Source organism: Culex quinquefasciatus, chromosome 1 (assembly GCF_015732765.1).
Source record: "Culex quinquefasciatus strain JHB chromosome 1, VPISU_Cqui_1.0_pri_paternal, whole genome shotgun sequence".
In the NCBI taxonomy this organism is placed as follows: domain Eukaryota; kingdom Metazoa; phylum Arthropoda; class Insecta; order Diptera; family Culicidae; genus Culex; species Culex quinquefasciatus.
Window position 1 is genome coordinate 11,869,904 of NC_051861.1, and position 20,964 is coordinate 11,890,867.

At 36.6% G+C, this 20,964-nt stretch overlaps 1 protein-coding gene across 1 annotated transcript in view; it reads right to left on the minus strand.

Annotated features, from left to right (window-relative positions):
* LOC6043184 overlaps positions 1-20,964 on the minus strand; it is a 314,616-nt gene that overhangs the window by 113,358 nt on the left and 180,294 nt on the right. The window contains exon 7 of the mRNA XM_038249531.1: positions 16,875-17,003. Coding sequence (XP_038105459.1) covers positions 16,875-17,003 — 129 coding nt within the window. The remainder of the gene's footprint in view (positions 1-16,874; positions 17,004-20,964) is intronic.

Sequence of the window (20,964 nt, forward strand, 5' to 3'; positions counted from 1 at the left end):
TGACGAAGGTGATGTGCATGCTTTTGCATGCGATTTTACCATCGGATTTTTTGCTGTGTGTGGTGGAAGGTTCCTTGGTGTAAAAAGAGGTTTCGGTGCTCTCCCCATTCAAGCCTTCGGACTCCTAGGTTCGAGCAGAAACTTGCAATAGAGACCACAAAAGACCCGGGGGTCGTTAATGTGTATGGTTTGATTTTAATTTTTTGATTGTCTGCCCTTTTAATGTTTTACAATAAATCAGTGGGGATTTTTTGTAAATGACGTGATTTTCGTTGGTAAAACTTTTAATGTCAATTGTAAAGTTTAGTTTAATCCTCTAAAAGGAGCAGTTCTCCGAGACTTTTAACAGTGATTATTTATTTTTATTTGGATAGAGCTTTGTGTGTTCTGTTTTCTATAACCAAAGAAATCATTTTTTTATCATTAGTTTGTCGATTTAAATTTTCATACGATTTTGGCAGCTGTAATTAAAAAATTGCTATTGATAGATGGATTGATAAAAAATAGTGATATTAATATTAAAAAATCTGTAGAATAGATTTTTATATCAAGTTGGTATCTTCGGCAAAGTTGTAGATATTGCTTTGGACTTCTCAGTAAATAATAGTTGAGCAGTTCTCCCAGATTTTGGTCATTCGATTTTTTTTGTATTTTTTAATCCGACTGAATTTTTTTTAGTGCCTTCGATATGCCCAAAGAAGCCATTTTGCATCATTAGTTTGTCCATATAATTTCCCATACAAATTTGGCAGCTGGTCATACAAAAAATATGTATGAAAATTCAAAAATCTGTATCTTTAGAAGGATTTTTTTGATCGATTTGGTGTCTTCGGCAAAGTTGTAGGTTTGGATGCGGACTACACTGCTAAACCGTAAAAAAAATTTGGTGATTTTTTATTGAACTTTTTGTCACTAAAACTTGATTTGCAAAAAGCACTATTTTATTTTTTTATTTTTGATATGCCTTAGAAGACATTAAATGCCAACTTTTCAGAAATTTCAGGTTGTGCAAAAATATTTGAGCGAGTTATAAATTTTGAATCAATACTGATTTTTTCAAAAAATCGAAAAATTGGTTGCAAAATTTTTTCGACTTCATTTTTCGATGTAAAATCAAATTTGCAATCAAAAAGTACTCTAGTGAAATTTTGATAAAGTGCACCGTTTTCAAGTTAAATCCATTTTAAGGTGACTTTTTGAAAATAGTAGCAGTTTTTCATTTTTTTAAATAAGTGCACATGTTAGCACACTTTTGAAAAAAATATTTTTGAAAAGCTGAGAAAAATCTCTATATTTTGCTTTTTTGAACTTTGTTCATACGACCTTTAGTTGCTGAGATATTGCCATGCAAAGGATTAAAAACAGGAAAATTGATGTTTTCTAAGTCTCACCCAAAAAACACACCATTTTCTAATGTCAATATCTCAGCAACTAATGGTCCGATTTACAATGTTGAAATTTGAAATATTCGTGAAATTTTCCGATCCTTTCGAAAAAAATATTTTCAAAATTTTTAAACCAAGACTAACATTTTAAAAGGGCGTAATATTGGTTTAAATTTTTTTTAAATATTTTGTGACAAGTGACAAAAATTTCAATAAAAATCACAATTTTTACCGTGTATCATTTTTGCAGTGTAGTCCATATCCATAGCTACAACTTTGCCAAAGACACCAAATCAATCAAAAAATTCCTTCAAAAGATACAGATTTTTGAATTTTCATACATAATTTTTGTATGACCAGCTGCCAAATTTGTAAGGAAAATTATATGGACAAACTAATGATGCAAAATGGCTTCTTTGGGCATACCGAAGGCACTTAAAAAGTTTCAGTTGGATTAAAAAATACAAAAATTAAAACTTAAGAAAAAAGACCGATTTTGTGGAGAATTGCTCAGTTACAATCTGAACCAGCGGTTCTCAACCTTTTTCGTTCAGTTCCTCTCTTGACTATTTTTTAGAATCTTCATTCCCTATCCTCGTAAAAATTCGAGCAGCTGGAGTAGGATTTGGAGCCGGTGTTGGCTAAATGTTATGAGCTGGAGTTGGAGTCTGAGTTATCATAATTTCAACAAAAATATGTTTTTTCATTTCAATACTTGCTAAATATAAAAATTTTGGTTTTGTGGTCAGAAATATTGAATTGATTCTTGACTGCTTCCTTTTGCCTTTATTAAGGTACTTTTTCAATTCAAATTTGACCAAATTTTAATCCAGTTCTTACTGAAAAATACACACACAGTCATCTTTTACACCGATATTGAATGCCATGGAGGTTTAAAGTATTTTTTCAGGAAAAAGGTTACGAGGTACATAAAAGATAAAAATAATAATCACTGTTTTTGGAAATCGGAAAAAGTCACTGACAGAATAACTCTTCCAAAAAATATTCCACGATTATAACAATCAACTACTTGAAACTGAACATGTGCATTTTGTTTATAACTAAGTACAGATAAATATTCTACCCGCATGTAAGTCATCAAAAAATAAATGGAGCTTTAAAAATAGTAACGTTAAAATTTTTTACTTCAAAAAAACAAGGTGACTTTGATAGTCACTGTGCTTTCTATAAATGTCAGCCTAAAAGTGAGCAAATTGAACGGAGTTAGCTAGATGGTAGATAGGAGTTGAAGTCGGAGTCAGCTTATCTCAGAATGCCGGAGTTAAAGTCGTTTGAAATATGGCCCGATTCCACAGCCATGTTGATTACAACCACTAATTCTTGGGGGAGGAGGGGGCAGGGGGTAATTCCTCACCGGTTGAGAAACATTGCTCTAAACATAATTTACCCACTTTTAAAATCGACTTTCAACACACAATAAAAAATGCATGGTGAAAAGTAATCTTTTTGAAACATACGTGTTTGGATTTGTTTTAGATGACAAACAATGTCATATTTCGAGCTTTGGCACAAGTTGGTCAAAATTCATTTGAAAGTGTTCCAGGTTTATCGAAAAAATAAGTCATGGTGGGATGAAAAGGTAGATTTTTGTGCCAAAATCTATTCAAAAGATGAAATTTTTTGAGTACAACTATTTTTTATTGAGAAGTTCTCACCAATATCTTCAACTATGCCAAAGACACAATTTTTTAATTTTAAATTTTGAAGGATTTGTGAATATTAAACTTTTAAAAATGATTGCAATAGTCTTACTATTTATGAAAAATTTGCGATATATTTTTATTCGACTTTATTTAGCGATCAAATTCACTCTCCCCTACAGTACCCCTCTCATCCTTCGTCCATAATGGAGCATAACTTGGGAGAGGCTTTCCGTGTTGCGGCATTCCCTCCAATTTATTCCCCTTTTCTGGGCGCATAAATGCATACACACACACGATAAACAAAAACGGCACAAAACGTCAGCCAGCCTCAACATTTGAGGTGAAAGTGGAGCGTGGAAAATGCATTTTGCCAGGCTTCTGTCTGCCCTGCTCTGTTCCACTCCTGAACGGGAGTTCTGGGACAAGCCCTAGATTTAAAATCAATACCTGATTATGGTTTTGCTGGAATCAGCGCAGAGACCGTGAGTGGGCGGGGGATGATTTTCTGGGTCATCCAGGTGGGTGGGTTTTGCGATTAACCCTCTTTTTCTGCAAAATCCGGGGGATCCCCCTCTTTGCTTTATTCTAGCGTAAAGTGCTATTATTGACGCCACGCTCGGATGCGTGAAGCGGTGCCATTTCCTCGATGAGCTCAGGCTCGCAATCTGGCGGTGGAAATCTCGCTGGGGTAGTGCTAATTTGACCTGTATTGTCCGGGACTGGATTGTCGGAAAATTTCGAAAGAGTTATGAGGATTAGGTTATTTAAAACAAAATATATCTACATGTTTATATAATTTTCAAGTAAAAAAAATCATCACTAGCTAATCACTCAAATGTTCACGACGTTATCACCAAAAGCCACTCAAAGTTTGATTGATTTGGCATTTCTAACCTCTTAAAAAAAGCCATAAAGTGATGGTGCCCAAATCTTAACGATTTCCACGACACTGGTTAGGGAGAGAGTTGGTAGTTGGTTGACGAACGCCGGGAGAGTGTCACGTTATCGGCTAACGACTTCCTTGCAGGCGTGACTTCAAAACTTTAAACTATTGAAAATGTTGAATTTTAAACGTTGATTACAAATAACTTTTTAAAAATCCAAATTTTATTGCTGGTGAGACAACGCCACAAAGGATTTGATAGAAACGCAAGCTCAACGAAAAAATCCAGAACATTCAGACTGCAACCCTGCCAAATCAATCGATACTAATACCGTTCGCGAAGAACACAAATCGAAAGACTTTCTCCCCACTCCGGGGCCAAAGGACGCCCCAGCGCGGATGGGCTTGGCGCGAAAGACATCCCTTCTTGAGGTGATGGGGGAAAAGAGCCTTTATCTGGGCCATCCAGAACAACCAGCAGAACCCAGAAGGAAGTCACGTTGCTAATGAGCGAAGGCATTTCGATAAAGTCGTCCGGAGATTTGAGATTCTTTTTTTTCGCTGCCTTGAACGGAGGATTGCAGGAAGGACACGGTTGAAGGTTGATTTGTCGTAAAACCGGAGAAGGATCTGCTGCTTGCGCTGCTTCCCCGAGGGAAGGATGATGATGACCATGGTGGTGTCGGCAGCGTGGTCGACTCAAAGTAAATTGCCCTGGGGCAATTAGTGGGGATGGCTTTGGTGGAACTTGGATGATCCCTTTTGAGCGAAGAGGACTTACTGAGAAGGAGACTTTCGTGTATCGAAACTTAAAGTATATTGATGGTGAGAAAGCATCAAAAATTAAAATTTTGAAATTTCAGTCTGGTGGGACAGCCAAAAGACGTTTGGAATTTGAACATCGAGATGATTCATGGTGGGACAGCCTCACAAAAAAAAAGTTACTTGGACTAATCATACTTAATGCAGAACCGCAAAGTTTAAATTCCATAAAATCTATGCCTGGTGGGACAGCCTAATAAACCTTTGGAATTGGAAGTCTGAACATCAGAATTATTCATGGTGGGACAGCCTTACAAAAAAGTCACTTTAATAGGTGATGCTTAAGACATATTGGTGGTGAGACAGCACCGTAAAGGTTAAATTCCATAAATTTGAGCCCTGGTGAGACAGCCGAATAAACTTTTGAAATTTGTAGTCTGAACATTAGGGTTATTTATAGTTGGAAACCCTCACAAGATAAGCCACTTCAACTGACGAAAACAATGTTTTAAGAAGAGTGATATATGGTGGGACAACCAGGAAATCTCCAACTACACAGAGAGTTTAAAAATTAAAAATCCTTAAACTCATAAATCCTATCTTGAAAAAGCAGCTGGATAAGACTAGTGAACTAAATTCTCAAATTGAAAAAATAATTATTTTAATTTATTTTAAAAATAAATGGTGGGACAGCTAACTTACTGCAAAATTTACTCAAGTTTATTGCAGAGAAAAATCCGCAAAATTCCACCCTTTTCATTCCTCACATTTTTCACCAGCTCAAATACTCGACCTCTCTTAAGCAACCGCCGAAGCGTTTCCTCCACTTGCCCGTGCATGTGCCGTGTATTTTTAATGTACAACCAACAGTTTAATTAAAGTAGACGCCATAAAGTCTATTTTCTTATGCTTCGCTACCTTGGCTGCTACTTCACGGTAGTGTTTGCCTGGCAGTGTTAGTGGTGGTAGTGGCACACGTACACGCGGTACACACACCGAAAGCCGTTTCGGTTTTAATGCAGTCACGTAACACCCCAACAACAGCGGCAGCAACTTCAGTCAGTCCGACCTTTGGCAAATCCCAACGCAAACCGCACAGAACCCCAAAACCAACATCATCGAGGATCCGAGTTATGGAACGGAGAGTGAGCAAAAAAAAAAAAAAGTGGCGAACGTCGAAAGCTGCCAACCAGTATCATTATTGATAGTTGTACCGGGCTGAACTTCCCATCAGTTCTGGAGACTGGTGTGACCCTGGATCGAGCCACGTGGTACTACTACTTATTTATGCCGAGGTGATAGAGATCAGAGGCGTCCTCAGGCTTCGTTCAATGAAAGAAATTATGGAGGGTGGGACAGCCTTTCAACATTATGCTTAATTGGAAAAAAAATCACGAAATATCATGGAAATGTTGCAAGATGGGACAACCCTAATGAAATTTCGGAAACAGACACAAACAAAATAAACCTTGGCATAGCTGGACGAAACAATTTTTGCGGTGGGACGGCCATGCCCGGTTCGTCCCTTCTAAATTTTGATGCAAGCGACAGAAAGAATGTTATACAAGTAATGACGGACTTGCCAAATTGGCCTCTTCAAAATCTGTAAGCAAATGACAAAAAATAAAGAGTTGGGACAACCAGCCAAATTTCAACTAAATTGCAGAATGAAACGTTTATGAGTAGTTTGTTTACAAAGAAGATCAAAGTATGGTGGGCCAACCGATATAAATTTTCACACAATATGATACTATTTGTTCCAGAAGAAAAATTCAAAAACTGTTTAACCTTGGCGTAACTAAACAGAACTATGTTTACGGTGGGACGGCCATGCCAAGTTGGTCCCTTAAAATGTGGATGCCCACGGCAGAAAGAAAGTGATGCAAGTAATGCATATGGTGGGACGGACTTGTCATGTTGCCCTTTTTAAAATCTGCAAACAAAAGACAAAAGTGGTGCATGTTGGGACAACCAGTCAAAATTGAAGTAAAATGCAGTATGAAACAATCGCTAGTACTTTGTTAAAAGGAGATCAATATATGGTGGGACAACCTATATAAACATTTACAAAATATGATTCTTTTGATCCAGAAGAGTGAACATTATTTAAATTTTGTTGAGACGGATAACTCAAACAATGAAGGTGAAACAAACGAAAGTACAAGGTGGGACGGCCTAACTTTGATAGAGAATTTGATCAATCTTAATTCTTTCTAGAATTTCGCCAAAGTACGGCCCTGAGAACAAATGAAAAATAAGCAAACCAGCAAGTCCGAGCCGAACCCGAAACGGTGGGACAGGTGGTGGGACACTGCCAGGTCGTCTGATGTAGTACGGTGCACCTGGGAAAAAATGCAACCAAGAAATGCCAGGCCCGCCACACGCCATTCTTCGGTGGTTTTATATGGATGTCGTCGTTGTACGGGGCTTGTCGTCGAGGACCTAGGGCTGCGTCACACTGCAGGTATGCATCAGCACCACCGTCATGATGGTGGTAGTAAGAACGAGCTGGGCTGGCGAATGCAATTATAGTGAGCGAGGTGAGTCCTCGTTTTTCTTCTTTTCGAGTTTTCTCCGACTCGTTCTAGGACAGGAGAAGTTTCAAGTTTGGGAATGAAACTTTAATAAATTTATTTAATTTTATTAAGTTTGGAAAAATCAAGTATGAGGTTAGTTTGCTAGTTATGATGACTAATTTGCCATGCCTAAACATTTTGAGATAGGGAAATATACCTTTCCAATCAAAAACCTATCTTCGTCAAATGGAAAGTTTGATGCTCGATTAAATCTCTCGATTTCGATACAAAACTGCTCCCAACTTTCGGCAATATATTCTTTTGCACATTAGTTGGTCACTCACTTGAAAAATAATTCCGAAACTTGTTTATTAATTAGCAAGCGCCATCAAAAAAACAAACGCGCCAAGTCTTTTGACGTTTCAATTTTGACTACCCATTCCAATCGAAGGCTGAAGAAAACCGAGCGAGAAGCGAAGGCAAATAAAGAACAAAGGGTGGCCCAACACCACCTCAGCACCTGTTGGAGTGAGCCAGTGTTGCCAGGAAATTTTCTCTATAAATGCTACTTTTCGTAAGTGTTTGCTTAAAATTTCATCAATTTTGGCAGCACTAGGCAGACCCAAAAGAGCGGTGAAAGTAAAAAACTACGCTGAAAATAGGAAAATGGGCAAGGCCCAATGCACTCGACTGATTAGAATACATTTTGGAAATATTTTTTTTTCAAATGCTCGTAAATGGAATAGAATAACTTTTAGTAAAAGTGTAAATAAACAAAAATGATCACAAAAAGTTGCTCTACTCGTTGGTGTACTTGGTTTTAGTAAATTTCAAGGAACACTCCAGATTATCCAGCATTATTCAAACACGACCGCTTATTAGGCTTAAAATGGGTTTATTTCCCCTACGATCTATTCCAGATTATAGATAAAATGTCAGCTATGATCTCTTAAAATCTATCATGTAAGGCATGTTTATCTGATTCAAATTTCTCCAACACCATTTTGATTTGTGGGCAAATCAAATGACCGTCTTGTACCCAACTAACCTGGTGTTCAAATCAATTTAATTTCTTGCGCAAAACTTTAGACAGTGGATCGCCAACTTCACCTAGACTATTCCTACATGGATAAAAGTTTTCAAGCACTTTCCAACCACACGGACCAACACTTGTGCGCCATTGTCTCTTCCGGCTGCTTCTAACGACAATAATGACGACAGACTCCGGCTTCTTCAAACTCACGAGGACGTTCTTTCCGTACTGAGCTGCTCCTCCAGTTGCACACAAGAAGTCGACATGACCACATCAATTAGCTGCACTTTAGAGACCCCCCTCCTCCCCAACTCTCTTTCAGAGTCTAGTAATGACTGCTGCAACTGGAAGGATGACGGAGTGGGAAAATTCACTTCTAGACTTGACTGGTGTTGGGAAATAGTGTTGCCAGTTTAAAGTTTACTGAAATTTAGATTATTTTTTTAACATTTAGATTTTATTTGGTTTACAGTTGTAAAAATGTGAATTCAAAATCATGATTTAATAAAATTAGGAACCTGAAAAAAAATATTTAAAAACAGTAATCTGGTAACACTTATTCAACAGAGTCCTCGTCACAGCTGCATACCTCTGGCACAGTTTTGTTTTGTTTTATGGTTCCCAAAAGTGTGAGACGAGAGAATTTAAATATTTTTAAACTGCACTTTTGAGCGGTTTCCTTCCGGAGTTTTTTGTTCCTCAACAATCGGGTCATTTTTAGAGCTAGAAGTTCGCCGAATAAACACGCAGCGGGGTTGAGTTGAAAGTTTGCGAATTTTTCGGCGTCATTATTTTGGGCACTTTCGGACCGTGTGAAATTCCCCAGATTTCAAACGTCTGCAAGACACTCTCCAGTTGCTTCCGGGGTCACATTCAAATTCATTTCTTTCCCAGTTGACTGACTCTAGTTGCCGCCGCGCTAGCGTCGCTCAATATCGTAAATTTATTCAAATTTATGCAACCAATGTCCTTCCGCCTCCCGCGAGAACTTATCATCATTTGGGAGGAGGGGACCATCAGGCAAAAAGCTTTTTTCGGTGTACTAAATGAAGCCCTCCCCACTTCTCTCCCAAAAACACAGCACCAGCAGCAGCGTCAGCGTGGCAAAAATGAATCATGAATGGATATTATAGTAACATTACGCCACAAAGCGCCTACAGTTATACTTCAAGTGACGCCCGGGCGCGTTATACATCGCTAGCGTGCCAGGGGACGTCGCTGGAGAGGGCGGTCTTTAGTGGGGTGGGAGGACAGCTGGTTGAGAGGTGGGTGGCGAAGCGGATTTCCATACGAAAAAGCGGCGAACATTTATCTTCCTGGAGAATGAATTAAATTCCAGTGCCTGAAGGACGGCGGCGGACGATGCACGGGGGACGCTGGAGCGCGACGAGGAGCCACATGATAGTAGAGATATTTCATGTCGTTCATGAAATTTTAATGAGGTTCCATGGTCTCTCCTTCTCCACTCGCGTCTTTCCACGAAGCTTTGCTGTCGTTTTACATTTTGTAACGACAGACTAGCTGGTACTTTGTAGAAAATAGAGTTTTTGGGGAAAATGGTTCTAATTATGAGCAACAGGAGCTAATTTGCACGGCTAGCTACTTCTCAGGGCAATTCTTGGGGAACGAACGATAATTTGGCACTTACCCGATCATTATCAACCTCACAATCGTCTTCTCTCTCGTGTGCAGCAAATATAAAAGACAAAATTAACGATCGCACACGCACGGTTTATTCAACGCACTTTACTTTACTTTTAAGCAGAAACCTTAGTGATTTTCGACGGTTTTGCACTTAAAACTAAAACTAATCTAAATTAAAGATTCAAAAAAGAGAATTTAACACGTTTGGGATGGGTTTTAGGGGTTTATTTTAGCTGGAACAAAACGAAGCGCGAACAATCCCACGATGGCATGCACGTTGGGGCCGTCCGCGGTTGGGGCCCTTCTGCAGGTCGCGATACACGACCGGATAGCTGAAGGCCGGGATGAGGGTATTGTAGAGAGAGCAAGCAAGTCAGGGGAACAGACATACCTCGATCAGCGACTCGTCCGTCGCAAGATGGCGGATAACGGCGGCGTCCACGCCTGCCGGGCCTGGGTTTTCGTCGACGACCGTGGCTATGGTCGGCGGGGCATTCTCACTAGTGAGAACAAGGGTTTCAGGATTGTGGGACCATATGTTGATGGATGGTCTTAACGGCCTCGAACGGTGACACTAGATTTTCGGTATCACTCGCGCACTTTAGTTCTTCGGGGTGGATCCAAATGATCCAATTATTTGGTGTGGGAAAGCCGCTTAAACTTGTTTTAAATCAGGCATACGCGACAGGATCGTCCCTCTAACTCTCACCAGGTGATCATCCGGGTCGAAACGCGCGCTTTACGTGTACTCGGACACTCCCCGCTGACCTTCCCAACACACTATCCACTCGGGTGGATTTCGTGATTACCGTTCAACTTAACGCCTGATTTTAACTTTTTGTTAATTCAACTCGCACACGCGGCTAATTAACTCGTTCGAGGAACCACAATCTGGATCGTACTAGTGTCGGCTATTAGATAGCAAAGAGGACGAGTCTAGGGCTTCGGGGCCCTTTTATATCCTCCGCTCTCCGAGGTAGTCTGCCCCAGCGGGTCCACTTCTCTCTCTCCCATAGATTCTGCTGGTCATCTTATGCGTTGCGAAGTCCAAACGCAAAGTTTGAATTTCCCAATCTCGCCATACTGGAACGCCGCAACAACCTAACTCCCTACACCTAGTGGTTGTGCATGAGAGCGGCGCGTCTTTGTTAGTAATCCTAACCATTAGCTAAGAGGCCTTAATTCTAATGTTAGTTTAATACATGATTTTCTAGTCGAATCATGATTTACCAACCAATTAGTGATTATTGGTAATAATGAACTGCCCTTTTAAATCTAAGATCTGTTGCTCAACTCACTCTCATGCATTGGAAATGAACCTTTATCATAGTGAAGTGGGCTGCGATTTCGGTACGCAAGCAAATCAAATTTTATAGCGAAAAGAGATGTAATGTACTTAGTCTAAAAAAAAACAAAATATTTCATATTTGGGCAGATAATGATCGAATTGGGACCATCGGTTACAATTTCCAATGTACTCAATCGCTCTCTTTTGCTGCTAGGATTCTGATCTTAGTATTGAGGCGTTCATTGGGAACAAATGCAAATGAATGCAATTGCAATGAAATGTAGGTCAAATCGACGTGATCAATCTTCGATTTTAAAGAATTGTAACGATGAAAACAGGTTGTATTTAGATTACTCCTTTATTATTCAGCAATTCCATTTGAAAAGAGCCTAAACCAAAAAAAAAGTTCTCCGATCGGGCTCAAAATTTTCTGGGGTTCCTTGGCCAAAATAATTAGACCCGTATTTTTTGTTTGGCCATTAGGTTGGCCTACATCGTGCTAGGGTGGTTCAAAAATGGCAATTTTCGTCATTTTCGCAAAAACCACTTTTTCTAAAATCATATCTCCGCGCCATTTCATCCGATTTTAGCTGTCTTAGACGCAAAGAAAGGTGATGAGTTTGGCTATTTGGGAAAAATAGTAAAAAGTTCCAAAATCTAGCTTAACTATTGAAAAGTCGTATGAAAACTTAAAATGGCGTTTTGACCGTGTCTGGACCAAGAGCCTATGTCTGAAAATATTTTTATCGGATTCCTCGGAAAATTTCACATAACATATCAAAAATTGGCGATGTCGAACCGTACGTTTTGGAGATACGATTTTTGAAAATAAAAACTGCGTTTTCGACGCGCCACGCGCAAAAACGGAAAATGACGAAATCGGCAAAAAATCAACTTTTTCACTAAAACTGCGATAACTTTAAAATTTCAGCGATGACCTATACATGTCTGGGTACCAAAATTTTCGTAATTGAGAGACGCAACTTTTGGTACCATAACATCTATAGGTCATCGCTGAAATTTAAAGTTATCGCAGTTTTAGTGAAAAGTTGATTTTACCGATTTCGTCATTTCCCGTTTTGCGCGTGGCGTCGAAAAACGCATTTTTTCAAAAATCATATCTCGGAAACGTACGGTTCGACTGTCTTAATTTGATATATGTTTCCGAAATCCGATAAAGCCGAACATAGGCTCTTTGTCGAACACGGTCAAACCTTAAGCTCGACTTTCAATAGTTAATAGATTTTGGAACTTTACTATTTTTCCCAAATAGCAAACTCATCACCTCTTTGCGTCTAAAACTAAAATGAACGGCGCGAGATATGATTTTAGAAAAAGTGGTTTTTGTTGAAAATTTCCATTTTTGTGAACCACCCTGACCAAACAAAAAAATACGGGTCTAATTATTGGCAAGGAACTAATTGAGCCCGATCGAAAACTTTTTTTATTCTTTTTCAAATGGAATTGCTGTATTATCGTTTGACAACTTGTTTAAATAATTTCACGTCTGTTCAGGTCGGTGAAGATCGATTACCTTCACCGACTTGAACAGACGTTCATCTAACATTTTTGACATTTTTTTAAGGAACTCTAAAACAACTTCACCAAAAAACTATTGCTCAAATAAACATTAGGGTGACAAGAAAGCATGATTTTTTTTGAAAAGCGTAAGAGATACCCCTTGTTTCGATTCTTTAGGTAAAAATAAGTAACTGTGCCAATTTAGAGCCAAATCGGTTAAGAGTTCATTTTTTTCATAAAATTTCTAAATTTCAATGGAAATTAAAGGGCATCCAGCTGAAATCAATTAAAAATGCATTTCCCTTCGTTTAGAATCATTTTAAGCATGTTTAGGTTGATTTAAAAATCTTTAGAATTCCAGAAAAATTTTGATGTTTTGTTAAAACTTTAGTTTTTGTCAAATCTTACAGTTTTTGAAAACTAATGATTGCAAATCAGTTGAACTGGTGTAAAATGCAATTTAAAACACTTTTTCCATGCAAATGTTGAAACTATGGCTTGTCACTTCAAAAAAAATTTTGGTTTTGCTCACTCAGCAGTTGACCTAACCCCTCTCCGATTTGTGTGAAACTTTGTCCTTAGGGGTAACTTTTGCCCTAATCACGAATCTGAGCTCCATTTTTCGATATCTTGTGACGTAGCTGCGGTAAAATCCCTTCTTTTTTTGAATGTTTGAAAAAATAAATACATGTTTTTTTAAATTAATTTTCAGCCTGAAATTGTGATGATGTGGAATTTGGTGTCAAAGGGACTTTATGCAAAGTTGGATTGAAGTAGATCGCGCAACAGGAAGGTCGTAAAAATGTTTTCTCGCGTCATTTTCGATGAAAAAATATTTTTCAGTTAAAAATGAAAAAGATTTAATTATTAAAAGTCGTCGGTTAAGTTCCGTTCCGTGGTTTGCCGCGTACCGTTAATTCTCCGAAGAAGAGAGAGTCCCCCTCCAAATGGATTAGTGCTTCCTTGTGTTTCCAAAGAATTTTTGCGAAGAAAAATTCAACGGGTTCGAAGGGTGCAGTAAAGAAAATGCCTGGTGTTTTATGGAGTGCCATTTGGATCAAAGAGATTTGGAAGTGTTCGAAAGTTTCGTGACCTCTGGAAGTTTGAAAGAGAAGGCTATCGATTAAGACTCCGATTTTTTATTTATTTTGTCAAAGTTATGAATATTATGGCATTCTTGACTTTTTCAAATCCACACTGATTTATGTTCAATAAAAATTTTGTGAACTGTGCAAAAATTTCACATGATATATCTTTTTAAATTTAATATAAAATTATTAAGTTATTAATTGTGGTAGAAATTGAAAAATAATTCTTTTTTTCTGATTTTTATAATTTGAATATAATAAAATCAAAATAGAAAGTATTCAAAGAAATTCAAGTATTCTGAGTATTCAAAGAAAAACTATGTATCCAAATTTAATACCAATTCAAAGTATTCAAAGTATTTATTGTATTTAAAGTTTGTAAAGTATTGAAAGTATTTGAAGTATTCATATTATTTAAAGCAGGGGTGCTCAAAGTTTTTGAGTGGCGGGCCAAATTTGAAGCTCTCATGAGCTTGCGGGCCAAACCAAAAAAATTCAATAAATATTTTCCATAAGGTTTTTATTGTAATTTGCTCGTCTTAACAAACATTGAAATCAGGTTAGACCGATGCAAATCATTTTGTAACAAGTTCATATACCATGGATTGGTCAAAGTCGAGAGGAACATTTTTTGGCTGAAGACATTCGTGATTTCACAAATATAATGAAATTAAAAGGGTATTCCATTTAATCCACTTGTATTTTCAGTAAAATTCTAATTTTTGTTTGCAACACATATTTCAAAGGGTGACACAAATTTAGAAAAATTGTGTAAAAGGAATTTTCAACAATAATTCATCCAATTTCAATAAAAATTTAATACATTTTGGTCTGCCTAAATCAGATGTTTGTCAATTAGATTCATAATCCAAATGTCATGAGTTCGAAATCCGATGGGGAAGGTTTCTAAGTGCCTAATAAGTTTCAGGCCCAGCCTGTAAGAAAATAGTGAATTATAACTTTTAAATAAGTATGGAATACCTATATTATCGCCATTTTTACAATTTTATACTTAATTCAAATTTGAACGTTTTATAACTTATTTCTAAAAATGTTTGATGAAAATGTTGACGAAATTACATTATTTCACATTCAATTTTCAATAAGATAGATGTTTCAACAACAAATTCAGGATCAAAGCATGGATAAAACATAACATTTATAACATTGATAGCATGAATTTTGATTTTTTTTAAATCACTCTGGGTTGTCACAGGGCCATTTTACATGATATTTCAAAATGGGTCCGCGGGCCACTAAAATCACCTCGCGGGCCATACTTTGGTTACCCCTGATTTAAAGTATTTGATATTTTAAAGTATTTAAAGTTTTTAAAGTATTTAGAGTCTTTAAAGAATTTAAAGTATTCAAAGTATTTATAGTTTTCAAAGTATTTAAAGTTTAAAATGTGTTTCAAGTATTTAAAATATTCAAATAGATTGTTCAAGGTATTTAAAGTGTTTTAAGTATTTGAAGTATTTGAAGTAAATAAATATAATAATAAAATAATAATAAAATATTGAAGTATTTGAAGTATTTGAAGTTTTTAAAGTTTTTAAGTATTTAAACGAGTGTAATGTAATGTATTTAAAATTTTTAAAGTATTTAAAGTTTTTAGACAAATTAAAGTTTTCAAAAATTAAAGTTTTTAATGTATTTCAAGTATTTCAAATATTCAAATAAAGTTTTCAAAGTATTTAAAGTTTTTTAAGTATTTCAAGTATTTAAAGTATTTGGAGTATTTGAAGTATTGGAAGTATTGAACGGTATTATTATTAATGGGATTTATGGTTGTTCAAGTATTTTAAGTATTTAAAGTATTTAAAGTGTTTAACTTGTGGAAGGACACAGAGCTCTATTTTCTCTCCATCTGCATTGACTATTTCTTATTCCTGATGTACTGTCCTTCTTTTGCTCTCCCTACCATCTGTCTCTTTTATGTCCTTGTGAGGGATCATCTATCCATTCGCATTGACATACTATTTTTTCATTTTTCTTTATATCTTTCTGTACATTTTTCATTGTTTTTTTTTCACACATACTACCAGTCTTTGTGAGGAAATTCTGAGCTCGATTTGCTCTCCATCCGCATTGACCTTTTCTCATCTATGGTTTTCCTTTTCATCAGTAGTTAGAATCAAAGCCGGGGATTGGGGAGGGAGCATCAGGGCAGTGGACAGTTTGCTGTAATGGCGGAGACTGGATGTGGATTGTGGAAGACCAGAACTACGTCACAAGACTTTTTTCGGACTTATTGGAGGTTACTGTCGGAAGGAGATTCTCTTCCCCTGAGGACACCGTGAGTGATTTTGTTTGTTCGCGTCCAACCATCCCCTTTTGGCCCTTCATACGGCAAAAAATTTGGCTGAATCCACCAAATCGATCAGATAGAAAATGTCGGTTATAATCATAACAAAATGCAAAGAAAAGTCTATTTAAGAAAACGTTAAGGATTATTTAAAAAAAAAAGTAATTTAAGTAAAGTAAATCTCTCCCAGTTCCTAAGAGTACAAAAGTTTCCGACAAGACATGTACAAGGCGTATTCAGTGGCAATTTTTAACTTAACTAATGTTAAAATTAATTCTTTTTAACATTCCATGAGTCACGATTGGGCTACATGGCTCGGTTTATTCAGGACCTCACGAAATACCGACAAAAAATATAATATTTTGGATCGTTGAAAATGCAGCAGATTCGTCAACAATTATGATCTTAAAATATCCAGTAGGCAGATTAAACAGATTTGACAGACTTTTACAGTTGATAAGTAAAAATGCATAATAATGCTTGTTTGTTTAGAAAATATGGCAGTGAGAAAAATGGATAATCAAATTCAATACCATGAGTAAGTGAGAATTGTGAAAGATACGATTTTGCTGTATAAAACTGGAAAAGATTTGTAATAGCTTAATGGATTTGTTATTTTGACATGTTTTAGTTGGTTAAATAATGTATTATTGTTTATTCTAGTGTTAACACGATTCCGTGCCATTTTTATGATTGCCTTGCAAAGCCTCTTGCAGAAAATTTATTTACCTTGAATTTATACAAACAGAGCAAAACGACAACACTTGTGCAAACAAACTCACCTGGCACCGGCCCACACACCCGCGGGATGATCTCTAGGATGGCGGAACATGATGGATCCTCGAAACAGAGCTGTCTCGCTAATATACAATTTAAAATAGCTATTGCAGTCTTAATATTCGATCCTGGAATGAGAAATGCAAACAAGAGAAGAAGGAAAAAAAGGACGTTAGAAATTATGACGAGTAAAACACGGAATTAACGCTTTATGGAGTTTTAATTCAAATGAATAGGAGTGCTATTAAAAAGTTTTTCTCTCCCGTGTGCTTGCGCTAGAAGTGGTTCACTTTTCCCGGATGAAAGTTTTCCGCTGAAAATACACACACTTTGCGCGAAATGACATCTCGTTTTTACCCCGTCAGGAGGAGGGGTTCATAAAAGCAACAACTTTAGCCGTTATTAAAAATAAATCAAAACAAGTTTGTTTTCACTCTCCGGGTGGAACTGCTTTTTCCTCGCTTCGTTTTCCCTTTCCCAGAGTGTAGTTCAGCTCAAAGTGACGATGAGATGCACCCACACCGGGACCGGCGGACAACCAAAACGACTTTATGAAATTTTAATTAGATTCCAACAAGAGACCGAGAGGACCTCTCTTCTCGTTTCTCGAACCGCGTTGCCGGGGAAAACTTTTCCTTTTTTCGAGGAGGCACTTGGCTTCATTTTGAATGACAGTTGCAACAGATTGAAGTCCGTCCGTCCCTTGGTGCCCTTGGAAAAAACACGGAGACCACTCTGGGACGTTACTCGATCGTGTAACGAATCCACGGTCCACGGTCGGCACTTGTGACAAGTCGAGTCACGCGAAAATTTGAATTAAAAGCTAGCCTAGAGCTCGCGGAAGGATTTGCATTCAACTTTGTGTGATGAGGGTTTTTTTCTCTCACTAGACTTGATTTCCAACGCTTGGGCGGAGAGTCCTTGTGAACCTTCACACCATTTATCGCGACGTGGTGTGCACACGTCCAAGGACTTAGCACTGAAATGAACTTAACGCAAAAACGAGAACTCAAGCGGTGCTTGCAGAGGCTAGGGTAATTAAATCACACGAGGACTCGTGACTACAATGTACCCTGAGGAACTTGGTAAACAACAGTAAACTTTCGATTGACCCATTGTTAGCCAGTTTTCGTTTGGCATCCGTGTGTGTTGTCAACTCAGGGAGGTTTTAGACTACGGCAAATAAACAAACAAACTCGCACTTTTTCATGTTTGACAGTTTATCAAATTCGCAAACAAAGCAAAATTTACGCTGGCTGACGTGTCTGTAAACAAATCAAAACAAATAGTGCGTCCATCCCAGGAATTCGGGACAAAATTCAGGATTTTTCCAAAACCGGGAATTCCCGAATCCCGGGATATTTCATAATTTGTCCCGGGAATTTCCCGAAATAAAAAAAAAACAATTTTTAGTCTGAAAATTCAGATTTGGTTGTGGAAATAGATGAACAGTTGAATACCTCATAAAAGATAATAATTTTAAAGCATTATGATTTGTATTCGGCATATATCAGCATGGTTTGGTGTATTAGGGAAAACTGTTGAAATTTTAATTTACCGATCTGCAAAATGCCTAGCGCTTTAAAAAATGATTGAGATATCAAGGTATATTTATGATTTAAAATAAAATAAAATAAATCAAATTATTTTACATCAAATACTGCCATGTGGGGCAAATGAAACGAATTAAGACACCTATCTATATTTTTTTTGCATGATGTTTTGAAAAACATTGGTTAAAACAGGAACAGAACAGAATAATTTCACAGATCACCGATTGTTAAATTTATTGCTCTAAAATCTACTAACCTATTCAGACTGTATTCTTGTTTTCTCATAGTTGGCGGTAGTAACTTAAAAATAAATTGTAAAATATGTTTTTTGCAAAAGTTTTTTTGTGAAAGATGAACATGTATCAATAAATAATTTCTTTTTTCATTTTAACGGTGAATTTATTTAACACATGGATGTTTGCGAAAATTCCATTCAAAATTTGTTTATTCAAATTGAAAACATATCAAAACTTTTCTAAAATTCTACATTGACTGGTGTCAAATCCAAATCACAACAAAGAACAAAAAAACTTATTTTAATTTTTTTTAAACAATTTAAAACTTGTCGTCCTTGTTTAGATTGAAGAGTAGATTATCACCAACTAATATGATTAAGCTAATTCTATTATTTTAAGCTTGAAAAACATAACAAATATAAAAACATAGATTGTATGACTGTTGCATGAATTTCCCGGGATCCGGGAATTCCGGGATTTTAAAAATATTTTCACGTTTCCCGGGAATTCAGAACCCGGGAATTTTGGACGCCCTAAAAACAAAGCAAGCAAACTGTCAAACTGTCAAAAAGTGCGAGTTTGTTTGTTTGTTTGCCGTAGTCTAATGCCCCCTTCAAAAATTAAAGCAGTGCCAAAAAGTATTACTTTTCGCTATAAAGGTTGAAAGTTTATCTTTTCGGCACTCAAATAAGTCTTTCGATCACGAAAAAAACAAATGAAAATGTAAATTGAATTGTACCGAGAAACTTCCAAAAATTCAAAAATTAATGAATTCTAACACTAAACAATTTAAAAAAAACATGAAAACATAGCCCAGTGCACAAACGCTAAACTGGCAATTCTCACAGCGTGATAAAAGCAACTCTTCAACCATTCGTGATTGCCTGTGTAAATTATTACATGATTATGAGGCCATGTGTGCGCGAACCCCGGAATTTGTAGCTGGTGAGCCATATATAATTACTAGCAAAATAAAAGCAAGAAGAAAAAATGTGTGTCAAGAAATCGGACCCTTCACGACTGGCGACACTCAGGACGTGAAAATTATGTGGTTCTAAATGGCAAGGACCACCCGTCACGACGTTGACGAAGCTGAGGGTTTGCGGAAAGTGGGTCACCACCACCGATATGAGGGATCGGGTTTCCGTGAAATTATGAAATGTCAAACCCGTAGTGGCGCCACACCCTAATCGCTGGGGTTTTCGATAACTGGGACATTTGTTGGTGGCGGGAAAGGAAGGGTTTTGCGATTTCGACGAAGTCGACGGAATTGCTACTCATGAGAGTTCGAAGAATTGATGGTATGACATTTGCAATTCCTTGAAGAGTTTTATTTAAATAATTGAAAAAAATATCGGCACTTTAAAAACTGAAAATAATAAAACTCAAGCTCCAACATTAAAGCCCGAGTTCAATTAACCATCCACCTCGAGCTCTCACTTTCAAGTATTCCCCCCCGCACAGTCCGAATTCCGTACCACTCGGGTGCACGTGTACCCTCTTACGACCCGCCTCCCTTGGCTGCTCCACGGAAAGGTGGTAAAATCAGGCGTTTTGTGTGTCCTTGGTCCTTCCCTTTAGTTTTGGGAGGCACGTTCCAAGGAGCAACCTGAGCAGCCTCTCATCACCAGCTGCACGGCCACGTGTGGGTTAGGTTGGTTCTACAAATTTGTTTAGTTTTTTAGAATATTTTTTTATTTTGTTTCAAATTGATTATTTTTTATCAATTTCATTCCATTTTCTTTTTTCTAAAAGTTGATTCAGCTAGTATTTCAAATATTTTTGATGTTTGGTCAAAGACTTTCAAGTATGATGATTTTGTAGTATTTTATTTTTTTTTAGTTTTTTAGTATTTTAGTATTTTAGTATTTTAGTATTTTAGTATTTTAGTATTTTAGTATTTTAGTATTTTAGTATTTTAGTATTTTAGTATTTTAGTAGTATTTTAGTATTTTAGTATTTTTAGTATTTTAGTATTTTAGTATTTTAGTATTTTAGTATTTTAGTATTTTAGTATTTTAGTATTTTAGTATTTTAGTATTTTAGTATTTTAGTATTTTAGTATTTTAGTATTTTAGTATTTTAGTATTTTAGTATTTTAGTATTTTAGTATTTTAGTATTTTAGTATTTTAGTATTTTAGTATTTTAGTATTTTAGTATTTTAGTATTTTAGTATTTTAGTATTTTAGTATTTTAGTATTTTAGTATTTTAGTATTTTAGTATTTTAGTATTTTAGTATTTTAGTATTTTAGTATTTTAGTATTTTAGTATTTTAGTATTTTAGTATTTTAGTATTTTAGTATT